This window comes from Leptinotarsa decemlineata, unplaced genomic scaffold (assembly GCF_025532065.1).
Source record: "Leptinotarsa decemlineata unplaced genomic scaffold, Ldec_3_MD MMD2_tig00026294_RagTag_RagTag, whole genome shotgun sequence".
In the NCBI taxonomy this organism is placed as follows: Eukaryota; Metazoa; Arthropoda; class Insecta; order Coleoptera; family Chrysomelidae; genus Leptinotarsa; species Leptinotarsa decemlineata.
Window position 1 is genome coordinate 8,320,941 of NW_027412674.1, and position 19,386 is coordinate 8,340,326.

At 35.5% G+C, this 19,386-nt stretch overlaps 1 protein-coding gene across 2 annotated transcripts in view; it reads right to left on the reverse strand.

Annotated features, from left to right (window-relative positions):
- The window catches only part of spg (dedicator of cytokinesis spg), a 143,590-nt gene that overhangs the window by 58,946 nt on the left and 65,258 nt on the right, over nt 1–19,386 (reverse strand). For both annotated transcript variants that reach the window (XM_074180282.1, XM_074180283.1), the window contains exons 4-10: nt 10,666–10,786; nt 7,759–7,986; nt 4,231–4,446; nt 2,368–2,712; nt 2,151–2,313; nt 1,825–2,094; nt 1,475–1,766 (exon numbers count right to left, since the gene is read on the reverse strand). In XM_074180282.1, the coding sequence (XP_074036383.1) occupies nt 1,475–1,766; nt 1,825–2,094; nt 2,151–2,313; nt 2,368–2,712; nt 4,231–4,446; nt 7,759–7,986; nt 10,666–10,786 (1,635 nt within the window). The remainder of the gene's footprint in view (nt 1–1,474; nt 1,767–1,824; nt 2,095–2,150; nt 2,314–2,367; nt 2,713–4,230; nt 4,447–7,758; nt 7,987–10,665; nt 10,787–19,386) is intronic.

Sequence of the window (19,386 nt, forward strand, 5' to 3'; positions counted from 1 at the left end):
TGAGTGAGCGCCTCTCTCAATCACTGCAATATATCATCAAAGCAGTTAATAAAATCCGAAAATCCGAAATGAAAAATTATTTAATCAGCTTTGTGTTGCTAATGACGAAGATTTCAACCGATTGTTATTTCACACAGAAGTGTGTTGGTTATTAAGAGGTAACTGTCTGACTATACTTTATAATGTATTTGACTCTGTAATAGAGTTCTTGGAAAACAAAGAATTGCACGACAACCTCATCACTTTGAAGAATGATAATATTGTGTACTTGACAGACCTGTATAAATTATTTAATGATGTCAATCTCCAACTTCAAGGTGAAGACTTGAATTTGATTGAAACAAAAAATGTTATTGCTGCTTTTGTAGCCAAATTGCTCTTATACAAGAATAATATCGGCAGACGTGAGTTTCGCAATTTCCCTAATTTGTCAGCAGTATACTTCAACAACGACGACTTGCTTGTTTACTGCCAACATTTGGAGAACCTCTACAGTGATTTCGCAGAACGATTTCTGGACATTTTAAAATTGGAAATACTGGACTGGGTGTTGATCCTTTTTCAAATGTCATCACAGCAGGATCACCCCAGCTGGAAGAAGAACTCATAGAACTGATAACGAACGAGGAAATAAAAATAAAATTCAAAAATGGATACCAAGAATTTTGGCTACAAAAGCCAATCCCGCAATTGTACCCTGGATTGTGGTCCATCGTCCAACGATTTTTGATAGCATTCCCATCATCGTATTTGTGTGAACGTGGATTTAGTACTGTGGCAACGTTGCTAACAAAGTGGTGTTTTACATTACCCTCATCAGAAAGTCTTATTTTCACATGACACACATAATTTAATTATTAAAATAATGACTGCGATTGTGATTCTCAAGATGTAGTACAGTAAGAAAAATTGGGGGGCGCTAAAAATTATTAATTCTCGAAGTGGGCGGTAGACAAAATAAGTTTGAGAACCTCTGATCTAAAAGAACAATTTGTTCAGGCCAGTCACAACTCCCTACACTATAGGTTAATGGACTGACACCTATCAGAAAACAACTACTCCTCTGGCTAATACCACGAAGGGCGTTGAATTATATCCGACTGGAACACACTTGCAGACCAGTTTCGGGCTTTTCGCCACTCGTCAGTGCAAGGCAGTGTCTATCATCAACATGAAGTCGATGATTTCCGATAATTGAAAATCGAATTCCTTCAGAGTATCATTCCTCGAACTAGGCTGAAGCGAACGACAAACAACAGATTTGTCATCGCCCCATCTGCCTGTGAACGAGGTAACCAACCGCATATCCGAAATTTGCGAAAAATACTTCATATATAGTCAGTGGGCATACTGTCCTGAACGAATTGTTCATTTAGATGATTTGATTTATAGCCAGATATAGAAGTTTTGATATTTCACACAGTGATTCTACGTGGTGCCAAAGTTAGGAACAAAAAAAACATTAGTCACTTACTTATATACAAGAGCAGCTGCAAAGTGATTTTTTATATAAGCGTCAAGTACAGGTTTGAAATGTTGGTACTTAGAACCATCCAACAGATTGAATATTGAAACTAACACATGAAATACTAGACCACTATGGGTTGTGGAATTGCCATCTTCAGTTGAAAATAATGCAAACAATGCATCAAGAACGTCTTGGAGAAATTTAATAAGTTCCTCGTCTCCTAACCTCAACACTCTTTGAAGGGATTCCTGGATCCTTTCTGGGTGAGACTTCCATCTCAACAACGCCAGTAAATCAACTGAAATTCAATATCGAAACAGTAGCAGAGCAATACTGTAATGAATATAGTACTTTACCGTTTTGTGTGAGTTTTGTGGAGCACAACAGAGTTTTTATGGTTATCATTTCTTTGTGACTTCTAGAGAATTGCCCGCTAGCTTCATGGTTTCCTTCGAAGTCTTTTGCAAATGCTGGGAGTGAAAGGTAACCGCAATTCTCAAGTTTTTGAGAATCTTCACATTTGTAAATATACAGGTCATGTTGGCCATCTTGCACAGCTGCTCCATCTTTATCCATGAGACGAATAAACGAAAACCCAAACAGTTTTTTATCATTCTTTTCTCTGGCTGTGAATGTGGAAAGTGTTAATTTAAGGATTACAACAATAGTGATGAGAACTTACTTGAACAATGCCGATATTCGAGGCGAACATGTGCTCCAGCAAATTTATCAATCGGTAACGTTAACCTAACATTCTCAGCCCAAGCAGGAGAATTGTGGTGATATATGATCATAGAGTTATATTCAGAAGTAGCCTCTGAACCTGAGGCACCCCACAAACAGTTCTGAAACAAAAACATATTCAAGTTACGCGAATCTCATTACCTTTCATCGCATACCTTTATGACATTTTTCTCGCTGTCTAAAACCACTATAGATACTTCGATATTTTTCCCTGTAGATTTACCTCCCCTTTCGAACTCTCCTTTATCGAGATAAAGGTAAAGGTCATTTCTCACATCGCCAGGCATTATAACATCCGGAAAGCCTAACTTGTTGGTCAAACTAACATTTTTGAACAACAAAGTATTTTCTTCTTTTATTGTTCGGAGCTCTCCGTGGAGCATCTTTACAGAAATCATTATCCCATAATTTATATGTGCTGATAGGGCGCTGAACTTTCCTGTTTGTCGTATTATGAACTCATGTAGTTGGTGAAAATCTTTTTCTTCACATTGATAGACCTGAAAAGTATCAGTAGTATCAGGGGAGCCCACGATGCAAAATGGGGATTTACTATTAGGTTGCAAAGTTTAGATGATAAGAAGATAGAAATGTTATGAATATATACCTTTTCATCGGTGGGGGAAGCGGCTATAGATTTTTAAATATGTGAAAAAAATACTGTTGCATGGACATACTCGAGCGCGTCAGATATTAATAGCATCAATGTCCTACATATTTTTAATAACGTTTGTATGTTAATCTGATCGTTTGCATGATGCGGGTGGTTGTACGTAAGGGTTAAAAATAAAAAAAAAGTGCACCAGAAAAAAGCTCTCATTCAATAATCTGACGATTTCGCGGCCATTATTATAATGTGCAAAAAACATCGCCATTTTGAAATACTCAGGCGCGTCAGATTAAGATATATATGGTTCATCTTTATGTTTTAGACGTGCTGTCTCATAATCTGACGATTATCTAGAGGGATTCGCCTAATCTGACAAAACAATATTTTTTGAATTGTTTTTTAATCATTGAACTTAATTAATTGAAAAACTCAGGAAATAGCATGCAAATAAATAAGTGTATGTTTTTTAAGTAGAATACTTGTATTTATAAAAAAATAATTTAAAAAAATGCTCAAAAAATTTAATTTTTTATAATCAATTGATTAATTAATGCAGAAAAGAGAAATGAAACTTTCTATGTTTTATACCACTTTTATTTGTAACTAACGTTACTGCAGTTACTCATACAATATATAAGTTTGAAAATGTCCTTAGAGGACGAAACTGCAGTAACGTTAGTTACAAATAAAAGTGGTAAAAACATAGAAAGTTTCATTTCTCTTTTCTTCATTATGATTTCCCACCACGTAGTAATGGCTATATTCATCAATTAATTGATTAATTAATCATCATCTTCATCTTCATCACGAACGAATCTCTGTGTTCAGCTGTGATGGCGTCATTGCAACAGAATCCAGAGTGGGGATGGAGTGAGAGAGTAATAGATAGAGAAAAAGTGAAAAAGGAATAGAAACGCGGAGAGGGAAATATAGGCATCACGCAGCTGCACGCATTAAACTTTCTCGACGAATTTTTGCTATTTCGGCTTGCGGAAATCGTCAGATTTTCGATATCCTTGAATTATTTCCTTCAAAATAAAAAAAAAATTAGCTACGCTCGAGAATCTCGAGATGACGTTTTTTTACAACTTTGCTGCCCTCCCCTTTCTTTACGTCACTCTCAAATTGTCAGATTACTGGAATATACACTTTTTTGCATGTAATTAACTCACCCTACCTTAATCTGACGCGCTCGAGAAATTCTGATGATCAATTTTTTTTGCTAATCGGATCCTTTATCCTTCACGGGCGGCCTTATATATGGGGCTCATATTTGGTGGAGGTACTTAACCGGGTACAGGGTATCCCCCTGTATGTTAATCTGCCGCGCTTTAGTAATTCCCGAAATCCCCGCTTGGGATCCCCTAGTATAGAGAAAGAGTTTTGGCGATGAGATTATGAAACTTACCCTCATGCTGAATTCCTTTTCTTCTGTATCACTTTCCTTACTAGTCAAATAATCACCTAAATTTTGCACAGCTACCCCATGAGGCCTTTTGAATATTTGTTGTTGAGCTACCAATTTATCAGTCTTTTTTGAACTATCGGAATAAAGCATTTTACCAATTCTCATTATATGAGCAACTATGTATATTTCTTTCACCAACTCCGCATTACCTAATTCCTGAAATTAAATAATAATACTTCTTGAGATCCAGTAAAATATTTTAATAAAAAAGTATAGCATAATAAATCATTTCAACATAAAGAGATTTATGAAATTGAAAAATTGTGTGTTTTCAATGTTACAAATTAGTATAGTCCAAGTAACGTGTATTGTGCATACTTAAAATCTGTTTAAAATCTGTTTTTCCGTTAACCAGCTGTCGCACCCCTACGAACGACAACCCTCAGAAGTCGAAACTTGTGCGAGCCAAGGATTAACGAGGTCTTACCTTTTAACGTGTGATTCCTAACACGGGAAAGTGTCGGAACCCTCAAAGGCCAAAAAACCAATACAAAGAAATAAAGCTGCTGCCAACTAGTCCACAGGGACTGAAGAAAGGGCGGTTCTTATTGGATTATTTTTACCAACCGAGTTTTATCATTGGCTGAAGAGTCATAAAATTAAATTTGAAGTCATGTTACAGTGACGAATAGAATGCGAGGATGGTTATAAGAGTCATGTTGTCAACGTTCAGTTCAGGAACTGATCGCGATTTGAGTGTTGAAATTCGATATTGGCGCAGTTATAATTACTTAATTTTTGTTATCTGTTTAAAATGTGGCATCCTTGGACAAGTACTAATAGTAATAACGAGTGTGTTAACAATGCAGACTTATTCCTGTGTAGTGATTCCAAAAGGGATGCTGAACAATACAAAAAAAGAGATACCAGTGAATAACATCAGATTTGACCGAAATTCCTTTGTCAATTGTACGTAAAACAGTCAAAAACAAACCTTATACACGCAAGACGCGATGTGATATGGGAGTACCAAAACTTTTAGATGATACTGTTATAGATATACTGATATATTTATACACAACATATTTTATATCACATCTATATTTCCCGACGTTTCTTCCCGAAACCACATCATCACTATCATTTTTTATTAAGAGCTCGAATTTCCGAATGTTACTGAAATCCAGAGTTCTCCTGTCAATAATGTTGTTCATTGAGATTATAAATATTTGAATTCACTTAAATCCATCTAAATTTCTGTCAGGGTCGTCTTGAAAAAGAGAGACCAATAATCTTTGTATCAATATCAAGCCATTCATAATTTCCAAATGTCTTTTGAAAATTTGTAGCTACCCAAAAATTTCTGTTCAGAAAATGAGGATATCAACAAGAATTAACCAATAAAAATACTGTATTAAAAAAGTCATAGATGATTTTTACGAGAAACATGATAAGCGATAATTTCTTTTTTTGAAGTAAGCCATGAAATACATGAATGTGAATGTCAAGTTAATTGTCACACACAAAATAAAAGTTATTCAAATCGTTGAGCGATTTTAAGGGAGGAACATGAAATTTTCCAACGACGAAAAAGTGGATATGCTTTTTGTATATTCGAGATGTTTGAGGAATGCTACCAAATCTCTGGCAATGTATCAGGAATTGTATCCTGAACGACGACAACCTAATCATAGATATTTTCAAGGAATCGAAAATATTTTACTGAATTATGGATCTTTTAAAAAACCCTCTGAAAGAAAATGTACGGTTACTGAATGTGGTGGCGATAATCAAATCGGCGTTTTAGGTGATTTCAAAGAAGATTCACAATAATGATAAAGTGACATTAATTTGATTTAGGATTATTGGAAAATAAAAAAAATGAGAACAAGGAAGTATCTCTGAGGGAGATTGCTCATAATTCGGCCATATCCACTACGTGTGTACGGAAAAATTTCGAAGAAAAATAAATTCAAGCCTTCAAGAGTCAGGAAAGTTCATCATTTGCGTTTAACGGACTTCAACAGGAGAGAAGTTTTTGTAGATGGCTCATTAGAAAATTTCGCCAAGAAAAAAATCGTGGTGTGATGAAAGTACATTTACCAATAACGGGTGGTTCATACATACATTATCATTGGCGACAAGAAAATGGATATTTACAAAGAGTTGCCAATTTTCAAGAGATATATGGTGTTAACGTATGGCTTGGTGTTCTTGATAATAAAATTCTTGGCCCCCACTTTTTTTGAAACACATCGCAGGAGAATCTGCAGAGATTTCCTCAATACAAGTACGCTAGGAAGGTGGATAGGAAATAATGGTCCTATTGAATGGCCACCACGTTCACCGGACCTTTCTCTTCTAGATTTTTCATTGTGGGGCTTCATAAAAGATCGAGTATTCAGAACAAATTTTGAAAATATTGAAGAATTGAAAGATTCAATAAGGAGTGCCTGCATCGCTATCACTCCACAGATGTAAGAAAACTGCCACAAGCACACTATTTCTAGAGCAAGTATTTGTTTAAGAAATGATGGAAGACAATTTGAACATTAGATGCGATATCGCGTGAGACGGTAACTTAAAAAATGTAACGTGAGATATTCCGTTATGGTGTTCATTTTCTATCATTTATTATTTCGTTACATTTTCTTTTGCAACTGTCTTTTTCAGTGTGATGTGTTAATGATACTGTTAACTATGTGTTACAACAGTAGTTTGATATTTGATTTCTCATTGAATAAAAAAAGTTAAATGATTATAATGACTACGAAAATGTATAAAAAAATATACAGGTCCGTATTTAAAAAACATATATTGATGATGGAATTCAATGAACGAAACGTTGCATTAAAAAATGAGTTCACCCAGATTATAAAGCACATGAAATACAGCAAAGAGTTTCTTTGTCATTTTTGGATATTAATGAAAATGGAGGTGGTAGAGCAAAAAAATAAAATCTGTCATTTTCAGTTTTTTGCAAATATGTCGGAAACCGTTGATGATTTTATAGATAATACCGAAAATACCATTCAACCGTCCTTGTAGGATCTACGGTTTCGAGATGGCAATAGTGGTATCAGCTAAAAAATACGGCCTGTATAACAGTATCCAAAGATTGTCAAATATTCAAAACGAATGAATCTTCATGAAGGTGAATTTGATATCAAAACTTTTCACTTTATTCCGTTGTATAGGTATAGAGTTTATTTCATGAACGATCATATTTCTGTTTTGGCTAATGAATATTTATTTATACAAATAAGGAAGATATAAGTTATGTTATTCATTATCCGTAGACAAAGGCAATTATTTTAGAAAGGCTTTTTCTTCGATCAATATCAGTTTTTGAATTTCCCATCTTTCTTTGTACATTTCAAATTGTTGTAATGTTATTGAACAGAACAAGAGTTTTATATTTCAAACAACAATCAAACATACACTACTCAATATTAAAACTAATGATTACAAATGTTTGCTAAAAACTATCTAAAAATGAGCCCAAAAAAGTAACATATTTCTGCTTACCGTGAAAACAGTACAATTGCTGTGTAATTTTTCCACATAATTTGAGAAACCGTCTTTAGAAATTTTGACTAGGAATCGTTCCGTGAGGAATTTTTGTTTACAAGCATCATATAAAGAAAAATATATTTCCGTATCTTCGCCTACGTGGTGACCAAAATCTCTCATACAAAAATACAGATGATGGGTGAGAGTTTTCTTCTGTTCTTTTTTCTTGATTGTCCCTCTGGCCTGAAATATAATTAGGTTTATAGGATGAGTAAATTTTGACTTTCAACGATACTTGCAATAAAATGTAATTTTGTTTTGTTCACAACGTTTATCATTTGCTAAAGTTGTTAAAGAGTTTTCTATACAGGACGTTCCTACGAAAACTTGACCCCCCTATAAATAGAAACGGACGTGTAATCGAAAATTTCAAAGAACACGTCAATTTCTATTTCTAAGAGGACTAATTCTGATATGGAAATCATACCCGAAACTTCACCCCCCTGCATTAAGCAACTACCCCCCTATTTTTTTTAATGGCATGGGGGGTCGAGAGATACATCATTTGAAAGGCCTTTTGTCCCTCTATTACCTCTGTAATTTTTTTTTCGAAATTGGTTCATTCGTTATTGAGAAATTAAATGTTAAACGTTTTATTTAAGAAAAAACAGAAAATTTGCTGTCGTTAATTTGAATGAGGAAATCAACTACAAATAATATCAGCGAGAACAAAATGAGCGGATGAATTGTTCAAAATGATCTCCACCTAGTTCCACACAATAATACAGTCTACTCTCGAACATTATTCCGTACATTATTCAAGATGTCCGGAGTCAGCAATCGGCATTCCTGAACCTCTGTCGCAGGTCTTCTAGATTTGTAGGCTTAGTAGAGTACACTTTCGACTTCAGGTGTCCCCACAGAAAGAATTCCATCGGTGTGAGATCAGGTGATCTAGCTGGCCACTCCACTGGACTCCTTCTGCCGATCCAACACATTGAAAAACGTTGAAAACGTTCGTCCAGAAACTGTCTCACCCAAACACCAAAATGTGGGTGTGCACCATCCTGCTGAAATGTTATTTCATTTTCTACTAAATTGTCATCATTTTCTGAAATTTGTGTAATCATAGAATCTACACAGTCTTGTAATATATTTAAGTATGTGTCTCCACTGAGATTACGTTCAATGAAGAATGGTTCAACAATATGATTACCAAGAATGCCGGCCCAGACATTCAATTTTTGTGGAGTTTGTGAATGTGCTTCCATCACCAAATGAGGATTCACATTGCTCCAGTAACGACAATTATGTCTATTCACTTCATCATTCAACATGAAAGAACTTGTATCTGAAAAACATGTATTGTAGAATAAGGTTTGGGTTATTGGTCAATTTCTCGCTGAACACCTCACAAAACTGAAATCGACGATCAGGATCATCTTCGTCTAATTCCTGACCTGGTCTTATTTTGAAAGGATGGAATTTGTAGGCTTTCAAAATCCGAAAAACACAAGTAGCTGATACAGCAGACGCTCTAGCTACTTGTCTGATAGATTGTCGATTATCCACTTGTACGTGTCCTAAAACTGCAACTTCAACTCCGTCATTTCTGACAGGACGGAATACTTCATGTTTTCTGTTGTGAACAGAAGATGAGGTTCGAAACTTATCCATTAACTGTTTAATGTATTGATGGTTCACGTTGTGGTCTGGATAATTCGTATTATAAATTCTTGCAGCAGCTTTAGCACATTCATCATTTCGATAATAGGTTGCAACAATTTCTATTCTTTCTTCAGTAGAACAAACCATGTTGGAACACAGTGAACAAGGATGACTGAAATAAAATATTTCGTGAAGAAGTGACAGTAGCCAACTATTTACTTTTTGTTCTGCGACAACTAGATACAACAAAAACTACCAGTTCAGAAAAACCTGACAGTGTCGTCCACTTCAAAACGTTTACTAATCTACTATATAAAAATAGATGTTTGATGGTTGGTTGGTTGGTTGGTAAGTGATGAACTGCTACATCGCTCAACCGATCGTGATGAAACTTGACATGAATAAGTAATTTTTCATAGAGAAGGTTTTTAGGCTATCAATTTTTCTGTAACTCGCCACTAGACGGCGCTGTAAATTAAAATGAAGATATAGTTCAAAATTGAAAATAAAAATTTTATTTTGAAAACGACATGCTATTAAAAATACATTTCAATATAGGTGCAGCTCCAATACAATGATAAATAGAAAGAAACAACATACAAATACTATATTTATTAATATTATCTTACCGAATATTATTCTATCTAGCGTTATGGGTGGATTTATATAACTGTTTTTTTTTAAATTACTTAATGATGGACTAGTAATTACATAAACTCTACAAATCTAGGAGACCTGCCACAGAGAATTATTCGGGAATGCCGATTTCTGACTCCGGACATCTTCAATAATGTAAGGAACGCTTTCGAAAGTAGACTGTATTATTGTTTGGAACTAGATTGAGGTCATTTTGAACACTTTACCTGTTGATTGTGTTGCCATTGATATTTCTTTTGTTGATTTCTTCAATAAATTTAGCGACAGTGAGTTTTCTGTTTTTTCTTAAATAAAACGTTCAATATTTAATTTCTCAATAACGACCGAACCAATTTCGAAAAAAATTACAGTGGTAATAGAGAAACAAAAGACCTTTCAAATGATATATCACTCGACCCCCCATGCCATTGGAAAAAAGGGGGGGTAGTTGCTGACCGCAGGGGGGTGAAGTTTCGAGTATGATTTCCATATCAGAATTAGCCCCCTTAGAAATAAAATCTGACATGTTTTTGTAATTTTCGATTACACATCCGTTTCTGACTTACGGGGGAGGTTCAAGTTTTTGTTGGAACACCCTGTATAATATTTGATACTCACAGATACTCCTTGCGTATTTTCAGCACTGGCTACGTGTACATGGTACAACTCCACGACTGACATAGAGTCGGGCTCTACCATATGAGCCCCTTGTCTTGGAACTAAGTCGAGGCCCAATTTCCTGAAAAGTAAATAATTTTTGGCAACCGAAATCTTGGAAAATCAATATTGGTAAATTTAAAGTATGCCACTCCGAATTCGAAAGGTGAAAAAATGAACTAATGAAATCAATAGGCATAATACAATCCTCAAAACAATAAAAGGAACACTTCTTTACGAGTTCGTAATTTTTTCAAATAGTAAAAAAACTTATTATATGTTATATTATTTTGAAAGGCAATGCAAATTCTAAATTATTGAATATTTTTTTGTAGTGTATTTGGTTTACGTGAGAAAATTAAAGAACTACCGAAATCAAAATGAAAACAAAAAACAGAAAGTTGTTTTTGTTTTACAATTGATGGCTCAGTTTCTTGTGTTTCCTCCTCGGACAGAAAACACAGCTCGGATTCGCCGGGGCATGGTTCTTATGAGCCTCCTGAGGTTTTCTTGAGGCAAACGCCCCCGATTACCTTCTCAACCAAAGTGGTGTCTGATTTTGATGCCTTAGGATGCTTCTTTCCATTTGATCCCAGATATTTTCGATGGGATTCAGGTCCGGGCTGCAGGCGTGCCACCCCAAAGTGGTGATATTGTGGGCTTGTAGGTACTGACGCACGATCCCTGCAGCACGGGGACGGGCCTCATCGTTCATTAAAATGAAATTGTGTCGTCCTGTTTCTGCTCTGTGACGTATCTGGACATCCAACACGTCTTTAACATACCTTTGGGAGGTCAAGATCCGTTGCGGATGACTACAAGGTCTGCACGACCATTGAGTGTTATTCCACCCCACACCATTATTTATCCTCCTCCAAATGGGACCCTTGAAGACAAACAGCATAGAATAAAACGTTTAGCACTTCTTCTGTATACTCTGGCCCGACCATCATTACCAAAAAGAGTAAATTTAGACTCATCAGAAAAGAGTACTATTCGCCAATGACTTAGCTGCCAACGTCTTTGTCTCCTAGCGAACTGCATTCTTTATTTGTTATGACGTGCCGAAAGCCGAGGTACCTGGACTGCTCCTCTAGATCTCAATCCACCATTGCTCGACTCAGCATATTTTGTAACTCACTGACTGTTTGAAAATCTGCGCCTGAGGACACTTGAACGTAAGTACCTGTCCTCTTGGGCTGAAGTGGACATTCGCCGCCCTTGATCTGGCCTTCTATGGACACTCTCTAGTTAGTAGGGGTTCCAAAATTTTGAAACCACTGATTAACTTACACTTAACATTTGACCCACCTGACATTGAGAAACACCACCTTCAATACATGTGACAACCCTAGTGACATCATTGTAGAAAGGAGGCAACCAACAGAAAATGAGTAAATTGTATCTTATAAGTTCAATTGTATACAATGTATACAAAAAGAATTATCTATACCTACTAATCCAAAGCCAAGAGACAAAAACAACCTATGTTGTTTCTCATCAAAGTTGTTCACTAACAAAGGTCACATTATTATATTTATCATAAAACTTATTCTTGTACATGATCATTACAATGTAGTGATCCTTCAATTGTTTTGAAGAGTGTATTTTTTAAATACATTGTATAAACTTCATGAAAATAGAAACAGGTGGAAAAAACCTTATGCAGGTCATGAGGATGAAAGTATTGTTGACGAAAACGAAATATATTCATAGTATTTCAATTCTAGGGAAGTTATAAAATGCAATAAATAATTGTCTGGAAGAGTTTTGGAGACGAAGATCAAGGATTTAGCTTCTTAGCTAGGTTACTTCTAATTCACCTTATTATGGGCCCAAATATCTTTAATAAGTTACCGAAAGACATTAAGGAGCTCAATAAAATTAATGAATTTACACGAAATCTGAAAAAGTATTTAATTGATAATTGTTTTTATAACCTAGACGAATTTTTTATATCATAAAATAGTTTTCTTTTGTAATGTGTTTTATATATTATGTGTTTTTATATTGATACGGACAACGTTTTCACGTGTTCTTCATTGCTGGACAAATCCTATACATACTTATATATCAAACGGATAATCAATAAATAAATAAAAAGCTTGCAGCCTCTTGGTGGAAATTACAAGAAGACAGAACGTAAACCAACTTTGATTCAATCCGGAAATGATATTGTTGCATCATTTCACTTTTCATTATATTTTAATCACATTGCTGCAAGGCCGTAGCCAGAAAACAATTCCGGGGGGGGCGGGGTTTGGTTTGGTGGAACAGTAGAAAAACATGAAATATAAAAATAACGAAAGAAAGAAAATTGTGTTACATGAAAATATATATTCATTAGAAAACCATTACAGAAATATTAACATCTTTTTACAAAATTACTTTACAAAAAGTCCTTTCAGGGATGCATGTCGAAACAGGTAGTGTCGCCAAGATCTTTAAAAGTTTGTACACACATAAAGGAATAAAAATATGAATGGATCAATCCCCCTTGACCCCCCCCCTGGCTACGGCCTTGCATTGCTGTGATAAGAAATATTGTCAAAGAGTAACAAATGTGTAAGTATTTATTTGTATATCTTATATTTGTTTAAATAGTAACACTGTCAATTTGTATATCTTATATTTCTTAGAATAGTAACACTTTGTCAATGAGATTTTATCTTCGACAATGAAGTACATTTTGATTGATTGATTGATTAAAATCCGGAGAGGTGCATATGATATGCTCAAGTACAGGTGAAAACAGCACACCCGTGCCTCTCGTGTGAACCTACGATTTTGTAGGTACGGAAAGACAACAACTAATCCAGCTAATGTTGCGCAAAAAGCTGAAGTAAAACCATCAGGTACCTGTCCAACGTCTCCCATTTGGAAGATTCGTCGCAAGTAACTTCCTATATATGAAAAGCTGAAATTAGTTTCATTTGGTCGAGATGACCACCGATCGACAGGTTTCGGAGTACTAGCTCCACGTCAGTACCGGGAGGGTCATTTCAGACGGAGTGAACCGTCTGAATATCAGTTTCCTGCGCGACATTAGCTGGGTTAATTGTTGTTTATCCGTCGGGTATCTGCGTACAAAGACGCAATAGTCGGCTGGCATGGTGATGGTATGAGTATTTTGGGATGCGCATTGTATAGTTAATATTCATCGACTATGTTGAAAAGGGAAAAATCATCAACAGCGACTATTACATTGGACGAAATCGCGGAAAAACGTCCCCATCTGAAGAAAAAGAAAGTGCTGATTCATAAAGATAATGCATAGTGCCACAAATCAATGAAAACAATGGCAAAATTTCATGAATTGGACTTCGTCTTGCTTCCACATCCACATATTCTCCAGATCTGGCCCACAGCGACTTTTTCCTCTTCTCAAACCTCAAGAGAATGCTCGCTGGAAAAAAATGTTGCGCCGATGAAGATATAATCGTCGAAACTAAGGACTATTGTGAGGATAAAGGCAAATCGTACTATAAAATGGTATATTTTCAGCCCAACTGTTAGAAATTGACACAGACATTATTAATGAGAAACACTAGACATGATCAATCAGAGATAGAAAATCATTGAATTGGTTTACGTCGACAAATTCCTCATCCCTTTATGAATATTTCACATCAATTCCACAAAAGTCCAGAAATCTTTGAATTTGTGAAATTTTTCTCCACACCAGGTGAATGCAACTACATTCAGTGGAGATTACGGAAATATGGCCTTGAAGTGGGACCGATGACCCTTGCAGAAGTCGACAGTGGACCGTAGACGATGACAAAGAGGAAGAACCAGCGCTCTTCGAAGTATGTTATCGTGAAATGAGTTATACCTGCTGGGGTTTGAGTTGGCTTATTTAATATAAAATCCAACACGGAGTAAGATAGACAGCGTGAAAAGTGAAAATGTCTGACAAGCGCAGGTCCATCTAATACGAGTATTTGATTTCCTATAAGCCAAACTGCATAAAAGTAAATATCGGGATTTGATGATTGGAATAACATGAGCACTAGTAAATGGCATTTCAAGTAAAAAAAGTAAAAAAATGTCTTATACATTATAGAAACATACAAAACAAACACATTTTATTGGACGGAATCGCTGATATTAGTGACACATAACATTAGCTAAGTAAGAATCGTTAAAAATTGAGGCTTCGTTCGACTTTTGAAGATTGCCTTTTTGGAGGGGGTTGGGAAGGGGGTGAAGACAACTTCCCTTTAACCAAAGAAACCCTTTTTAATAATGAAATGTGTCATCATTTGATGCATAATGATGATCTACGTTATTCAAATTTCTGATAGTATCAAACATATTTCTTGATTTTCCAACGTTTTGTTCTTTTCTCGTTTGAAAAAAGAGCGTATATTGACCATTTCACTATTCTTCAAGTCATTTTCCAGCAAATACTGTCCAAAAAATGTTAACATGTTATAAGCCCACTTGCGCTGAACCGAAAAATAACAGTAAGTAAGAAATTAGTTCAAATTATTGGTTCTCAGTGTGTGTAAAAACCTCTGAAGAAGCTAGCTGCTCTCACCAATGAAACGTCAGGAAGAAATTCCAAAACATCGAGGGCCTTCAAACCCGAAAAATAGTGACACTGAAGAAAATCTCGGCCGCTAAAGCCTCAACTATTTTGTCGGTGTTATGTATTTTAGTTAGTTGGACTATGCAGTAAATTGTTGTTTAAGCATTGTCGCATATGTTATCAACAGTGTTTGATATAATTTAGAATCATTCATTTCAATAAAAACAGTTTGGCGACAAATATGAATAGTTAAACTGCTAACGATATGCTTGAGACAATGAACACCGGATCCCTCATAGCTGCTCTCATATTTCAAACTGAAATGTTCACATCCATACTCTCTAACGAATATTCCGGAAAAATCCTCACTTGTTTACTTTGTAGTAAATGTTCAAGAAGTAGCAAAAACGTATGTGAATTTCTGGAACTTCAACTAGCGTTTTCTAATATGACTAATAACCAGTCCGTGCAAATCTTATTGTTAAATCCTCTGAAAATGAAATTTTAACAGGTGATGATCGACTGTATTTAAACATGCGCCAAACTAACTGACTGTTATAAGAAAACAAGTATAGCTACGGCACCAGTCAATATAATAATAACACTGATGATCTTCAAACATGACTCAAACTCTGGCGGAAGCACCAAACTATTACGAAGGTTCGAAATAGATGAACACTTCCATCTGAATCTTCATGCTGATTAAGGGAAAAACAGAAACAGTCATTGTTCACTGTTGTCCTGGCGTTGAATCTGGTCATTATTACGCCTTGGTCAAAGACGGAACTAACTGGTTCAAGTTTGACGATAGTCGTGTCACTAAGTGTTCTGGCGATGTATTGAATTTATTGTAGCCTCTGAAGACACCCTACATTTTGTTTTACGAGAGGGATAACATTGTTAGATCAAGATCTTCAGATGATGTGGTGCTGCAGGTTTTTCCGGGTTTTCCTGCAGCTGAAAAAGCAAATGCGCCTCTGGAACCAATGAAGTCGCGCCAATTAATTTTTGTTGTTGTTTTATAATTTCATGATTTGTATTTGTGAAAATTAATTTTCAAACTTTGAGGTTATTCCAACGTTTTTAATAACCGCGACTACTGAGAACCATATCTTCACAATTTTATAAAGATTGCCTTCCTAAAGAAGATATACACATTGATTAATGAACAAAACGTGTTTTACTTTCCTGCTTGCAGTGGTTGCTGCAGAGTAAAACAGAAAGCGATTTCTCCTTCGGCAGTCGATGTCGAACCTTCGTTTTGCATACCGCCGTGGAACCCTTGTTTAGTTTGTTTTGAGATGAGTTTGAGTTTTCAGACTTGAATTAGTCTCCAGCTGACAAATTAGACGAAATCCAAGTCCAGAGTATTTTGTCAAGTTGGTTTCTTAACTTTTCCTTTGCTATACTACCCTCTTCTGAATAAGGTGTGTATTAAGTGATCGGATATCGGTACATCATTTTTTACTTATTAACTTTTTGCTGCTTGTCAATACATCGCTTCGAAGGAATCATATAGGTTAAATCAATCGAAATGTTTTGCAACAAGGACACTTCGGCAAATTTTCTTCGATGTTTTCGATTTTATGTTTGAGAATCCCTAAATAACATTGAAAATTATTCGGGAAAATTAAGCAATCAACATATTTTGGAGGGTATAGTAGGTATTCTACGATCGTTAGAGTGGTCGTCGACTTTTTAAATCGCTACAGACCTTTAATTGTTTTGCAATTATTATTTTCCGTAAAAAATTATGGAAAGACAAACTGGTGATTTTCTGGGAACCGGAAAGTACCTGTCATTGAGAAAAATAACAATGTTATTTCTCACGGCAAACGACGTGACTGGATTGTATTACAATTGAACTAGCTGGTTTAGCATGGTTCAATGCACCGTTGACAAATTAAAAGCCCGCATAATACCTTCGATTTGTGAGCTACGAACGAACCAAACAATGAAAGTTTTTCTGAAACCACGTTTCTTTTCAGTTATTCAAATAGAAATGTTCAAGTTCAACTGTGAATTGTAATTTATCAATCTATTCAGAAAGATTTCGAGACTATTTGGGCCACGTTGTATGCTAGCTCCAATTTTTGTCTGCATTTGATTGTCTTCATCAACTACATATCGTTCATAAATCGGATAATTTAATAGAATAATTTAAAAATATTCGCCAAATTTTATTTCATAAAGCGATAATGAAGGTCTTTCAATACAGTGATGAAATCACTCGAAGAAATTAGTCTACAAAAAAGAAATTATATTAGGTTGTTTCAAAAGTTTTGTCCGTTTTTGTAGCTCCATACCTTATTGAGTATTGATTCTACTGTGTCGTGGTATACAGAGCTTTTCTTTAATACACTCCCCCCTTTTATTTTTTGAACGGGTCAACTGAAAAAAATTGAAATTTAGGATAATGAAATTAATGCATGAATATTTTATTTTGAAGTGAAATTGACAGATGAAACTTCCAAGATGGCGACTGGGCGCCATCTGGGAAAAAAATGTAATGGAACGGGAAGTTCTTGCGACACATCTTTTTTAAGCTCCTGACGAATGCTTCGAAACCCTAGAATGTCAATATCCTCAACCACTACAAAATGACGGGACTTTTAATAATTGCCTGAATACATTGACATTAAACTACATAATATTAGGTAATAAGCTTGAGGTCGGTCCAATATTGAAGGAGGTTCAGTTTCGTACACCTTTTGCTTCAAATAGCCCCATAAAAAGGTCCAAAGGAGTCAAATCCGGCGAGCGGGCTGGCCATTCCAATAACCGGGAAAAGTAGTATCCAAATAGTTCCTTACTTGTCTGGAGTGATGTGGTAGTACTCCATCTTGTTGGAATACAATATTCATATCGAATTCATTAGGATTAGCTTCAACGGTTTCAGTGATGAGAGGGTCAACAGTAGTTTCCAGCATATTCAAATACAGTTCCCCTGGTAAATTTTGATCAATAAATAGAGGTCCTACAATATGTTTCCAATATTCCTGCCCATACGTTAATTTTTTCTGGATATTGGGTATGTGTTTCCCGGAAAACGTGAGGGTTGGTGTCACTCCAATAACGGCAATTTTGTCTGTGAACACTGGCTGGTTTGAAAAAAATGTACATTCGTCACTAAAACAAATATTGTGGAGATACTGTTCAGGATTTATTAACATCTCACCAATTATTTGCACTTGCTGTTCTTCCGGATTGGACGGATGACCTGGGGGCTTTTTGTTATGTACACTACCGGTAGTTGGGAATTCGGATACAAGCTCCCTCAAATATTTTCTACAGATAGGACGAATAGGAAAACGTTCATTAAAAATCCTTTCGGATTCGCTTCAATTTTTTCTTCCAATGGACGAGAATTGACCATTTTAGAGATTGTCGACGTGGAGTACACTCCAGATCACTAAGCCTAAGGATTAAGTGGGGAATGGGAAAAATAATAGCGTTGTCCAAACAGAACTGGCTGGTATCTCAACCAGGCATTTGGCAATGATAGTGTTAATGAACGTTGGTTTGTAAGATTTTAGCCGCGAAGATGATTTCCAAAGTGGTCGCCCTACAGTAATCCAGAATGAGGATTTTAGTCCAGTCATTATAGTAAGTTCACCTCGGAATTCGGGATACCCAGCTGTAAGTCTGTAAATACTTGTATATTGACACTCTGAAAGTTGTCTCAAAACCTACATATGGTAGGGTGTACGCAACTATTAAATTTCAAGGTCAAAGGTCACAAAAATCGTTTTTTTTGTAAATATCTCATTTCCTATGGGTTTTTTGCTATTTGTATTTATTATCAATATTGTAGAATATAAAATTCTCTACAAATTTTGTTGAAAAAGTTTTTTTATACGGTGAACCGTTTTCGAGATTGAGGGCGGAGAGCGCGCGGTCACAGGATCACTTCAGGTCAACCGGGGCCTCCGGTCGAAAACGCGCCATATATAGTTGATGAATTATCAATAAATCAATGATTATAAATATTTATCAATTTTCATAAACTATTATATTATATTTTATAATTTTTTTCCTAACCTATCCACTTTTTATTCAATATTAATTTATTTAACAACACTTACCTGCCCATGTAATTACAGAATTGTTAATGAAAATATAGCAATTATATTTGAATTTCAAACTAA